Raw genomic sequence first — 13470 nt, forward strand, 5'->3', positions numbered from 1 at the left:
TTATATAGTTGACATAAAAAGTTTTGAAATAACATACAGGGTGGGCCATAAGTTTACGTACATAGGAAAATTTTATGTTTGGACCAACGTTTATATTTGTATAATGTGCTCCATATCATTACCATTGTTTCAAAAACACAACAAAACATGTTTTACACTGTGGATGAACTTGCATTATCACAGCTGAAGTTATGCTTGTAATGGCGCTGGTGTTGCGTTCCTTGAGATAGTTTATGTCTCGTACTTCCACCTGATAAACCATGGCCTTCAAGTGTCCCCAAATATAGCGTCAAACCAATTTTCTACGGTATCTGTAACATAAAAAAATATACATTATACATTTTCCTATGTATGTAAATGTATGGCCCACCCTGTAAATATGATTCTTTAATATTTCCTTGTTGATCTCTGTAGCAGAGGAGCCAGGCCTTGATGTGGAGATGGAGATCCCTGAGTGGATAGTAGAGCCTGCAGACAACATAGAAAACCTGAGGCCTCTCACTCCTACTGGCTGCCTGGTGGACAGCGACCCTGACGTTCTGATAAAAAACAAACCAAAATCTCCAACTGTGGAGGAGGTGGAACGACCACAAACTCCAGGCAAAGGGATAGTGACTGAACTGGAAAGTGAACATTCAAATGAAGCAGAGGAGGTCTTCTCTCTCTCTCCAGCAAACAGTGAGCTCATCCGAGCTTCTTCTGATGTCTTTTCAGCCTCATGTCCATTGTACCAGGAGATGCCTAAAACTCCTGGTAGAGAAGGAAGAAGTGTATGGACTCAATACAGCTCTGCAAGAGTTCCAGCAACACCTGGCAGAGAGATGGCTGAAGGTACCACAGTGTGCTCATCTCTAAATAGTCCACCAGCAGTTCTGCACTCGTCCAGCAATCCATATATCACAGCCCCAAAAACGCCTGGAAGAGACATTATCCTGCCCCGAAGAGCCATAGTCCACAAGAGGAAAACACAGAGGGCGACCACCTCACTGCCTCTGTTGTCTAACGGCTTTGTCAGAGGTTCTCCCGTCACAGTGTCCTCTCCATCCAGCCTCTCTGAATCTGCATCCAACTCTTCTGATGGGAGCGATGGGCAGACCAGCTCAGGTGTGAGAGCGAAGCCTTTGCAGGGGTTAGAGAACATGCCCGGCCTTTTGGATGAAGAGAAATCCTTAATGAGGCAGAAACTGTGGCGGAGGCTGAAGAGGAGAAGAAGAGCCCGTCATCGAAGAAGATCACGGAAAAGAATCACTGGTTCGCTCTCCTCTGCTCGTCGTCCTCTCAGGTGGCGTTCACTCTGTGAGGAGAGGAGGATCCTTCACAATGTTTGGAAGGAGGGCCTGGATGAAGAAGATGCAAGGCTGCTGCAGAGCACTTATGAAAGGCTGCAGGAGCAGGACAATGGCTTTGGGTGGCTCAGTGACACCCTCTGGATACCTCACCCTCATATCCTTCTAACAGAGTGTCGTGTTAAGTTGAAATTACATAGTGAGTGTACAGTAAATTAAGTGTGAACGGGTGCGGTTATCTTATAATGCTTTAACATTTCTGAGATTAATTCTATAATTCCATATGTGCCCTAAATACATTAAAGCCTAATATTTTTTTAAAAAGTGAAAATCCTAAGAAATGCTGTCAATTGTGGGAATTGCCTCAACAATGTAAACATCCATTTTCACATTAATAATGAATATAGATATACAAGGAACCTTAGCTTATTGATGCAGAACTGTACTATGTGTCATATTCTTTCTTTTTCATCCTTAACTGCTGCTCACTGACGAAGGTCCTCACAGAGAAGCCTGAGGAACTCAAACTCTGGCAGCCAAGCCACAGGACCGGCTCTGCTCGCAGTGAAGGTTTCTACAAAATCAGCAGGAAGGATAAAATGAAATACCTCAACAACTCAAAGCTGGCTGCTGAGCTTCCCTCTACAAGTGCTCAGGTATTGAAGAGGAGAAGCTGTTATGATTTATTTAGATATTATTTTTTATTTATTAATTGATTTGACAGGGACATTGTACTTTAACCCTCGTGTCATCCTGCGGGTCAAATTGACCCGTTTTTAAGTTTGAAAATGTGGGGGGGGAAAAAAATTTCACAGTGAAACTTCTGATGTCCACATTTTCAACATTTTTGGGAAATCTTTTAACATTTTTTGGTGAAAAAATAGAAATATAAACAAAATGTTTCTTTAAGAACATTCAGAAAAAAATCTACCAAAATCCAGCGAAATTCACTGGATTTTTGTAGATTTTTTTCTGAATATTCTTAAAGAAAATATTAGAAATTTTTACTGGCATAGATGTAATCACTTTAGATATTTTTAGGATTGTTTTTGAAGATTTTTACTCATATTTTTGGAAAATATTTACGAAGATTTTCTTGCCAAATTTGGGGGATTTATTATTTTTTTTATAAAACTTGTAAGGGAAACTTCAAAGGAATTATGGGAATTTTCTTCCTGAAGCTTTTGCAAATTTTCAGAAATTTGGGGAATTCTTTTGCTGAACTTTTGGATTTTTTTCAGACAAGTAAACAGTATTTTTTGGTGTGCGTAAATGAAGACAACAGGAGGGTTAATAAACGTTGCTGTAAATATGCCACAGTTAACCAAGACACTATTTTTCATTTGTCATCTCTGGACAGATGTTACAAACTCACCATTAAATAAGAACTTATGTCAGCGTGCAGTGTCTTCCATTCAGTGCCAGCATATTTTTTAGCAGGGTGTTTGCATCCCGACCCAGCAGCCTGCATCACTGCGTGCCGGATCTGACTTCAGGTCTGAACAGCGACGCCTGCTGTCCTCTTTCAGCTGTGACAGCGACTTGGTCAAGTTCAACCAGTTGAAGGTGAGCGAGCTCTCAGTAGAAATAAGTAAGCTAAACTGCAAAAACTTAGAATTTAACTTGAAAGTAGCAAGTAGTAAACGCCTAGATCCCAGGATAACAAAAATCAGTTGAACAATGCAATCTTTTACCAGTGTTTGGCTTGGTTAATGTATCATTTGCTTCTATATTTGTCTGTAACCTGGTTATAATAACTGAAACAATACATGCATAAATATCAAAATATTTGTAGACAGAGCAGTGATCTACAGAATCTGTTTTGCTCTGATCACTTTGAATAATTACCTTAAGACCACAGTTATGTCATAGTGAGAGTTGAACTACTTGTTAACAAATGGAAAACATTTTGTCGTAAATCTTTTCGTATCATCTTGTATCAGTTCCGAAAGAAAAGGATTTGCTTCAGCCGGAGTCACATCCATGAGTGGGGCCTGTTTGCGATGGAGCCCATAGCAGCAGATGAGATGGTGATTGAGTACGTGGGCCAAATCATCAGACAGGTAAACTCAAGCTTATGAGAAGGAGCAGACACAAATTCCTAATACAAGCAGCTCCCCCGGTGTCACCATGAACCACTTTCCCCGTGATTGTGTCTCTAACCTGCCCCTCTGCTCCACTGGGGCCTTTTGCTGTTCTGGGTAGTTTCCAGGAGCGCAGTGGTTGAGATAAACAACATTCATGAATGTGTTTTGATTCTGATCAGGTCATCGCTGACATGAGGGAGCAGAGATATGAGGAGGAGGGCATCGGGAGCAGCTATTTGTTCCGGATTGATCAGGACACCATCATTGATGCCACCAAATGTGGGAACTTAGCCAGGTTTATCAACCACAGCTGCAATGTGAGTAAGAACTGGTATTGCTGTGGTTTGAGACTAAAATAATTCTGAATAAATTATGTTGGTTTTTTTTTATTATTCTTGGTGCTTAATATATTTCCAGTTTCATTAAAGGTTTGGTTTGATTTTGTCTTAAAGCCTAACTGCTATGCAAAGATCATCACTGTGGAGTCTCACAAGAAGATAGTGATTTACTCCCGGCAGCCAATAAACATCCATGAAGAGATTACATATGACTACAAGTTTCCCATTGAGGACACAAAGATTCCTTGTCTGTGTGGAGCAGATAGCTGCCGAGGCTCCTTGAACTGATCTCTTAAGTGGCCCAATTATGTCAAGAGCCACAGTGGCCTGAGGTACTGTACAGTCTAAACACAAACTCTGAAGATGTGTCAGAACTGTGACTTCTTAAAATACTATGCAGAATTGTAGAGTCTGTAACTGTCTGGAGGTTACAGAGGAACTCATGAAAGGACTGCAGATATGTGGTGCTGCTGCTCAGTGAATCATGACTTAATAAACTGGCACAATAAACAGCACTTCATTCAGAAATAGGACCAAGAATTTTGTCCTTTAGCAGTGCAGGTCTGCTACAGAATGATTCTTTTGTTTTGGTAGAACATTACAAAACTACATTTTCTTCACAACCAACAATCAGTTCACACATTGAAAACGTTTTCTTTCAACAGGAGGTGAAAATGTTTATTCCAGATGCCATTTTAAAGATCTCAGTTATAGTAGTATAAACAGTCTGTTGACTTGACTGTCCAAATAACAGAATTGTATAGTTAAATGTTTTAATTAATGAGAGCTTCAATGATGTTCTGCCTGAGTCAAGCTCGTTTCAATCATGACGGTTTTCATGTTAATGTTTTATAAAACACTGTATCATGAATTTTAAGTTGTTATGCACTCTTGATGATTATTTCAGACTCAGAAGATCTTTCATAAACACCAGGACGGATAAACTGAGACATAATATTTATGATTAATTGTACTAAAATGTGCAAAACACACAAATATAAAATAACTTCATGACACAGACTTGGTATATTTTCATTATGTATTTCACAATATCAGAGCATTGTTGTAGAATATTATGAGTATAAAAACAAAATAAACAGGACCCTGAAAAGACAGTGTACTTGTCGTAATTAATTGATGGTTACTGAGAGCTATCAGAGCTGTAAAGTGAATTAACACTGGCTTCACATGTTTTTTGAAATGCCATTTGGTGTCAGGACAGTCAGATTTCCTCTGGCATTCTGGTCGGCTTCAATAGCTTCAAAAAGAGACTTGAAGTTCCCTGCACCAAAGCCCTATAGTGGGGGGAAAAAAACATGAATTTGCAGTAAATGACAGCGTGATTCTAGAATAGATGTCCTTACATTATTAAACTGATTGTTCTGAATAGTGTCTTCAGCGTTTGTCTGTCCAGTAGCGCCCTCACCTGGTGGTTGTGTCTCTGAATGACTTCCAAGAACACGGTGGGACGATCCTGAACTGGCTTGGTGAAGATTTGAAGCAAATAACCGTTGTCATCGTAGTCCACCAAGATCTTCAGTTCCTGGATATGAGTAAGATGTTCATATGCAAGGTGAGACATGACAAGTAAATAACATTTTAACAGATGTATTGCTGTGAATTGTTGCTGAGTGATTTCTTAATATTACAAAAATTACTTGTTCCATTACAAGTAACTAGAAATTTATCTTTAACTGTTCAAAAGAGGCATTGTCTAATTAAAAATCACTAACTTGCATATATTTACAGAACAGAAAGCTGAACATTGACTGAAGCCTGGTTCAAATTTTTTATTCTGCTTTGTGGACAAATCAGTGGGATTTGGGTGTTTCATTCGATCACTCCATATAATAAATCATATAGCACTGTTTACACCAGAAAAAATGCTTTTAGGAGCCAAATGTTCTATAAATCGAATTATGAATAATAAATGAATAAACTCTTCTGTCAAAATCTGGATAGGACCAACAATGAAAGATCTGTATGTTTGGGCTACTCAAGTAGAGACCTTTAGCTCAGTGTACTGGAGAAATAAAACTCATTTTGAGAAATCAGCCTTCAAAAATATGTTTTGTAGTTGAACTCTAAATATGGAAATAGATAAAGTGCTGTTAAATAAACACTATAATGTTTATTTTGGACTTCGTGTTAGTCTGAAAGAAGGTATGTCATAGAAACAAAATAGCCCAAAATTTTAAAATTAACTTGTGTGTGAAAACTCACTGTGACTGGAGAATGAATCACCACATGCATTTCAAAAGTACCAATAAAAGTAATTATCTTTCAAAGACTTGGGCTACAAGAAATGGTTACTACCTGGACATTTAGGTTATTCTAGCTTTCTAAAACATAAACATCACACAGCATCAGTTTACCAGCTTTGTTAAAATGTTGTCTAGTTCTGACCTGCAGGACGTCCACGTCCTCTAAGACTTTAACCTTTGAGTTTTTCAGGTTCTCCCTCAGCTGGTTGTAGTAGGTGTCAGGCACTGACATAAACTCCATCCCACGCTCTTTTAGGTTACGGATCTGCAGGCATTCATGAGAACGGTTTTGTTGCATTTCTAATTAATCACAAACACAAAGATAACTACAGTGTGTTATTAGCCTTACTGCAGTGATGATATCAGATGTATTCATGGCGATATGCTGCACTCCTGGACCTCCATAGTACTCCACATACTCCTGTAAGTCAACAAAATTGCTTTTAGTTCCTGTATCACATACTGTCACTCTGGCTTCAATTTGATTGCATCTGTGTGTTTTAAAGGAGCAGACTCTGAAGACCATGCCTGGATCTGAGACTTTCTGTTGCCCATGGCAGGCTCGTTGATGGGCATCTTCACCGTCTCTTCATAGTTTGCCACGACGATGGAGCGCAGGGCACTAAATTCTGTCTGGAGCTGCTTGTCATCCACTGACCAGAAGCGGTGAAAGAGAAGGTTCTTCTGATACCTGTTCAATCAAGAACCAGAGATTAAGAAAGACTTGGGAAATTTCAAACATCGTGTTGTCCATCAAACACTCCTAAAGTGCTTTATGAAGTGCTAGCAGAAAATAAGTTTTTTCTATTTAACATATATGTGGGATATTGATGTTTGGGTTTTATATTAGAGAATCCATCCATTCTCCATACACCGCTTTATCCTCACTAGGGTCATGGGGGTGCTGGAGCCTATCCCAGCTGACTCGGGCGAAGGCAGGGGACACCCTGGACAGGTCGCCAGTCTGTCGCAGGGCTACATATACAGACACACAATCACACTCATATTCACACCTACGGGCAATTTAGAATATTCTATTAACCTCAGCATATTTTTGGACTGTGGGAGGAAGCCGGAGTGCCCGGAGAAAACCCACGCATGCACAGGGAGAACATGCAAACTCCATGCAGAAAGATCCCAGGCCCACCCTGGGATTTGAATCGGGGATCTTCTTGCTGCACGGCGAAAGTGCTAACCACTACTTCACTGTGCAGCCCTACTGGAGAATCCCATTATCTGAATTTGTAAATTCAGGAAATGGGGCCTGAAAAACATGAATGAGTTCACAATCAGTTTTTATGACCTAGTCCAAAGTGATTCTTCACATCTAAAAACTTCAGCCTGTGTTACACCCCTCTGTCAGGGACTAACCAATGAGCTCGCTCATTCAGAGAACTGCCTTTCATCACCCTTTCATAGGGGAAAAACAAGATCCAGATGTGGAGACCCACATAAGAAAATGCAAAGTCATGCTGAGCCCAGACTCGTGCCATAAGAGCAGAGTTGTGTAAGAACCCGACACCCTTTAACTCCTCCTCTCATCCACCCCCTGCCTTCTGCAGATCACATCCCGACACAGAGGCACAAACAGCAGGTTTGCTCTCTGACATGCAAGTTTATAAACCTCTACAAAAGCTAATTATGAGCCCATTACCAGTCCACCACTGGAACCATCTCATCATCTGGTTGGTTTCCCACAACATGGTCGATGAAGTTCAGTTTTCCACTTGGCCTGCAATGTAAGAAGGAAACAAAAACATAAAAACATATTATTCATCAGTTGTGATTCAGGCAGAAACATGCACATTATGATTTTCTGATTACACCAACACTAGAATAACTTACAGTTTGGCTAGTAAAGGGTCCTTGAACAGAGGGGGATGGAAACCAGGGAGGAACGATCCGCTGTATCCTGACCTCTCCACAAACGTGTGTGTGGTGTCACCATACTGCAGCAAACAGAAGCAAACCCACAATCCTGGCTTTTCTAAATCTCTAAATCAAAATAATGTCGAAAATGTTCAGTGTAAATTCACAGGATTCTTACTCAGACTCTTCTCTTACCGTTTGAAGCACAGCCAGCCTGACTTTCCCATACTTGTCCTCCAGAGTGTGGGGCTCCTTCACAATAACTGCACCTCGTTCACGGGCTGTCTGTTAGTGGAAAATGTTCACGCGTTATGAAATGTAACTTCACAAGAAAACTACATAGCTGTAAAGTAAGATCTGCTGCATTACCTCAACCAGAAAGTCACAGTCCTCCACTGTAAATGCTATATCCTTCACTCCGTCCCCGTGTTTCACCAGATGTTCTCCCATCTCTGGAGAAATGATGAGAGAAGACATTTTCTTTAGGAACCCAGACTCATTTTAATCATGTAAAAAATACATAATTGAAATGTTTTATTCCTTAATTTTTTTCCTAATCTTTCTGTGATGTACTTTGGAGGACATGTGGATACTGTGAAAGGGCTTGTTTGGGGTTGGTGTTTTGACTAAAGTATATTTTCAATCATGCCGTCTGTCCTCACTTGTTTTAAGGACTGTAAGGGCACAACTAGGTTTGATAATTCACATCTCACGAGAGGTAAGTCATTTTTAGAATAACAGGAAGGTTCAGCAAAATACTGATGTGACTGTATTACATATGAGTGAAGTTGATGAAAAATTTGCTGTTTTTTTTTTTTTTTACCAATCTATTGCTACGATGAGATGTGGCATCTGAAATGCATTTTTTAATAAATGCCCAGTGAATTATTCTGTTTTTCTATCATAATCCCTTGTTTCACCATTTGAATGGGACTACAACTACATTTTCTGTGACTACACCCAGCTGTGGATCAGTGCTGTACCTTTGTTTCCAGGATTGAGGGCAGATGAGAACACATAAATGATCTGTTAAACACAAAGTGAAAACATTAGCAGGATGAAAACATTTCGGTTTTCTTGTTCTAGCTACCAGGATGAAGATGTGCTTCACTACCAGGATGGAGGCTCTGAGGCTTCTTTACCTTTCCTTGTTTGACTGCATGGGACACCACTTCACGACTGCCTGTCTCCAAACCTCGGTAAGCCAGCGGCTCAAATCCCAGCTTGTTGCAGTAATAAGACGCAGCCTGTTAAAGACAATGATTTTTAGCTTTTGCTGAAATGAAATTAAGCTTTAAGCTGTGTGGTAGTGCCATCTCCTGGTGATGAGTGTGGCTGCAGTTGTCTGGTATTTTACATGCTGTGTCTCCTCCACCCCTCAGCAGGACCAATAGTATTCCCAGGTATAATGGCTTTCTCCAGTTACAAAAACAAAAGTCTATATGACCAGAAAACTGTTATCGTACCTGCTTTGCATTTCCAACCCAGAACGTTAAGTGATCAAAGCAGAGGAACCTGCCCTGCTCGTGCTGAAGACAAAAACAAATATGAATCAGTGCTGGAAGCTGTTTTTATCAGCTTAAAATGCACAAAATGAAAACAGTCTATAGCTTTTTAACACTTAAAAACCCTGGATTATTAAAACTATTGTTTAAACTTTACTGATTCCACCGCATTGCTCAGAAGCCTCTCTTCACTACAACACATGATTTAATTATTTACCTTTTCACCTTTGTCCGTGTATGTTGTCTACCATGAAAAAAAAACACATCAGTAGAATATTATTTCTATGAAAACTCAAAGTCTCAGTGTAACAATATATAATAAGAGAAAAAAACCTGAATGGAAACTTACCATCTTGCTCCTAATGACCTGACTCGACTGTCAGAATGACATTTTCAGTGAATGCCTGAATTTTAAAGCAGAGCAGGAAGTTTCTGAATCCACCCCCACCAATAAGGAGGAGGTATTGGAGGAGGAGAGAGAGCATAGATGCTAGTTACACATTTGCTGTTATGCAAGGATTACTAGTAAACATGTCAACACACAACAGGTCTGATTAAACCTCATCTTTCCTTCATTCACTGTCAGTGAGTTTGATGCAGAACTCTATGATGTTTAGACTAAATATCATTTTAAGAAATATATCCAGCTGGATACTTGCGGTATATATATTAGAAAATTATTAAAGATGTATAATTATTTTTTAATAAACCCAAACTTTATTCTGCAAAGAAAGAGAAAAAATATTTGTCCACACAGGTTTTGAGTTACAGCGGCGTTTTCCTCAAAGAAGAGGAAACCCATGTGTTAGTGTTTAGTGGCAAGAGGAGGCTCACTCATGCAGGACTCTCATTGGCTCTCTGGGGCCATCCCACCAACCCCATTCCACATCCCGTATTCAGTAAATGTGAAGCCTTTCCATAATCCTCAAAAATGAAAATGATCATAATTTAGTGGTTACACGCAAAGTGCAAGTGGTCTTAAAGATATCAGTGTCTGTGTATGAGACTGTACTGAACCAGACTGCACTATGGACATTATATATTATACAGTTTATAACAAAAGAAAGCAAAAGTTCATGAAAAAATGCAGAGCATTTTACAAATCCACAGCCATAACTAGATGTTAAATATAAAGGTTCTGAATCTGAGTGTTACATTCAGCAGATCTCAGCAGGCATTAAACTACTTGCATAGAGTCCGTGCAGCACCAACCACAACATGTGTTTTCAGTCTCCACATCAGACAGCTAAACCTTATGTCTTCTTTGCTTTCTAAGTATTCTGAAACGATTCCAAAGAATTTGATCATATCCCGGAAAAATCCTCGCCGGTGAAAAAAATTGCAAAGTCATTGCAGGTATGGCAGAACCTTCCAGAAGGTCCCAGAGCACAAGGCATGCTAGAAATCAGTCACCAGTTATGCATTAAACATTTATTTAGTGATCCAAGGAAGCACTAAAAACAACAAAACAAAACAAAGCTGTCTAATATAAAGCTACAGGAACATACAGTGAATTAAAAAAAACATCCACTTCTCTTGGATGTTTTCTCCTTTAATTGCCTTGAATATGGGTCAGTTTAATTTGGATTTTGTTGACAAGAATTTACAAAAAGGACTCTTTCGTGTCAAAATAAAAACACATGTCTACAAGTTAATGCAAATTATATCCATACATCCATTATTTATACACCGCTTAATCCTCATTAGGGTCATGAGGGGGGCCTGGAGTCCCCTAAGAATCCACACATGCACTGGAAGAACATGCAAACTCCATGCAGAAAGATCCCAGACACAGACGGGGATGCAAATGTAAATTAGAATAAAATGTAAAAGAAGTGAATGCATAACCACCCCCCTTTGAAAGTGACTCACCTAATTGACTTTAATAAAATGCAAATGATCTGAGTGCAGTAAATGTGTCTCAAGTGATTGTAAAGACACCTTTATCTGGAAGCTATGGTACTATTGGATATGACTAAACCATGGAGACAAAAAAATACTCCTAAGAAACTCTGTGAAAAGGGTTTTGAAATGAGAAGGTCAGATGATGGATACAAGAACATTTCCAAGTCCCTGAACACACCTTGGAGTATAGCTATGTCCAGCATTAGCAAATGAAAGGAATATGACACGAGTCCTGTGAGTTAGAAGCTAGTACCTCTAGCTTCACGGTGGACGTGTTGTGTTTGTGATAATGTTTCAGTGTTTGATGTTCACTAAGCATGTGAAGCTTCTTTCAGCTGACTTTAGAGTCTCCTACATTCTCTCTGGTGAACTCTAGTCCAAGTTTGATATGAGCTCAGAGGTACACTAAACATGGAGGGCAGCAATGTGTCATTCTACCAGGATTTTTCTATGGAGGTTGTGAGAAGGAGGAAGGATGCACGTAAACAACTGAGAGAGGCTGGGATAAGATATTCCTTTCTGTACCCCGGTGTAATCAAAATCTACCACTCCGATGGTACCTGCTCTTCATTCTCCACCACTAAGGAAATCAGTGACTGCATCGGTAATATGACTGCACCTAAGTAACTTGAGGAAACCCATACATGCACAGGGAGAACATTCAAGCTCCATGCAGAAAGATCCCAGCAAGGCAGGGAGCAACAATTTTATAGTTGATTATTTTTTTCAATCTAGAATCATAGGAGCAGTGTGACTGTAGATCAGAGTATATTATTATACGTTTTTAATGATTTTCCAGAAACTAACTCTCCAAACAGTCAGCCGATAATAAAAACAGGTGTTGATTGCATTACTTCTATGATAGAACTTGTCAACTAGACTGGACTAATGATGCTGCTCTCGTCACCAAAGTAAAAAATATTTTCAGAAAATATCTTGAACATCTTTGCATGCTATGCATGAATTACTGTATGTGTCGGAGAAGAAGAGCTATTAAAAGCAAGCAACACCTCCAGTTTGGAAACTGTTACTTATTTACACCGACAATTCAGAAAAAGTTGGTTACCTTGGTGACATGTTTCGACAGCTTCTGCTGTCTTCCTCAGAGCGTCATCTGACGTTTGGTGACGTGTCCTTTTTATCACGTGGTCGGTTTGACAGATCTGTCAGTTTGGAGGCAAAAGCTCTGTTATAAAACAAAAGCAGCAGCTCAACCCGAGTCTTGCAGAATCACTAGATAAAGATATGATCTACACACGTGGACAAAATTGTTGGTACCCCTCAGTTAAAGAAGGAAAAACCCACAATTCTCACTGAAATCACTTGAAACTCACAAAAGTAACAATAAATAAAAATTTATTGAAAATTAAATAATCAAAATCAGCCATCACTTTTGAATTGTTGATTAACATAATTATTTAAAAAAAACAAACTAATGAAATAGGGCTGGACAAAAATGATGGTACCCATAACTTAATATTTTGTTGCACAACCTTTTGAGGCAATCACTGCAATTAAACGATTTCTGTATTTGTCAATGAGCGTTCTGCAGCTGTCAACAGGTATTTTGGCCCACTCCTCATGAGCAAACAGCTCCAGTTGTCTCAGGTTTGATGGGTGTCTTCTCCAAATGGCATGTTTCAGCTCCTTCCACATATGTTCAATGGGATTCAGATCTGGGCTCATAGAAGGCCACTTTAGAATAGTCCAACGCTTTTCTCTCAGCCATTCTTGGGTGTTTTTGGCTGTGTGTTTTGGATGGTTGTCCTGTTGGAAGACCCATGACCTGCGACTGAGACCAAGCTTTCTGACACTAGGCAGCACATTTCTCTCCAGAATGCCTTGATAGTCTTCAGATTTCATCGTACCTTGCACACTTTCAAGACACCCTGTGCCAGATGCAGCAAAGCAGCCCCAAAACATTACTGAGCCTCCTCCATGTTTCACCGTAGGGACAGTGTTCTTTTCTTCGTATGCTTGGTTTTTGAGTCTATGAACATAGAGTTGATGTGCCTTACCAAAAAGCTCCAGTTTGGTCTCATCTGTCCAAAGGACATTCTCCCAGAAGCTTTGTGGCTTGTCAACATGCATTTTTGCAAATTCCAGTCTGGCTTTTTTATGAGTTTTTTTCAGCAGTGGTGTCCTCCTTGGTCGTCTCCCATGAAGTCCACTTTGGCTCAAACGACGACGAATGGTGCGATCTGACACTGATGTAC

General features: G+C 39.7%; 2 protein-coding genes across 2 annotated transcripts; one reads left to right on the forward strand and one right to left on the reverse strand.

Moving 5' to 3' along the window:
- Window positions 1-1036: 1036 nt before the first annotated feature.
- Window positions 1037-4098, forward strand: LOC110969772 (histone-lysine N-methyltransferase SETD1B-A-like). Its single transcript, XM_051950995.1, has 6 exons — window positions 1037-1443; window positions 1776-1942; window positions 2727-2852; window positions 3230-3349; window positions 3553-3690; window positions 3826-4098. The coding sequence occupies exons 1-6, from the start codon at window positions 1140-1142 to the stop codon at window positions 3997-3999; spliced, it is 1029 nt and encodes a 342-aa protein (XP_051806955.1). The 5' UTR covers window positions 1037-1139; the 3' UTR covers window positions 4000-4098.
- A 638-nt stretch (window positions 4099-4736) lies between these two features.
- On the reverse strand, window positions 4737-9766 carry hpdb (4-hydroxyphenylpyruvate dioxygenase b). The gene is made up of 14 exons (XM_022219931.2): window positions 9699-9766; window positions 9567-9593; window positions 9311-9373; window positions 8987-9091; window positions 8828-8870; window positions 8214-8296; window positions 8040-8129; window positions 7821-7924; window positions 7630-7707; window positions 6504-6666; window positions 6325-6396; window positions 6118-6240; window positions 5138-5254; window positions 4737-5006 (listed from the first exon to the last, which is right to left on the reverse strand). Exons 1-14 carry the CDS (start codon window positions 9699-9701, stop codon window positions 4896-4898), a joined length of 1182 nt encoding a protein of 393 aa, XP_022075623.1. The 5' UTR covers window positions 9702-9766; the 3' UTR covers window positions 4737-4895.
- Window positions 9767-13470: the final 3704 nt, after the last annotated feature.

This window comes from Acanthochromis polyacanthus, chromosome 7 (assembly GCF_021347895.1).
Source record: "Acanthochromis polyacanthus isolate Apoly-LR-REF ecotype Palm Island chromosome 7, KAUST_Apoly_ChrSc, whole genome shotgun sequence".
NCBI lineage: Eukaryota > Metazoa > Chordata > Actinopteri > Pomacentridae > Acanthochromis > Acanthochromis polyacanthus.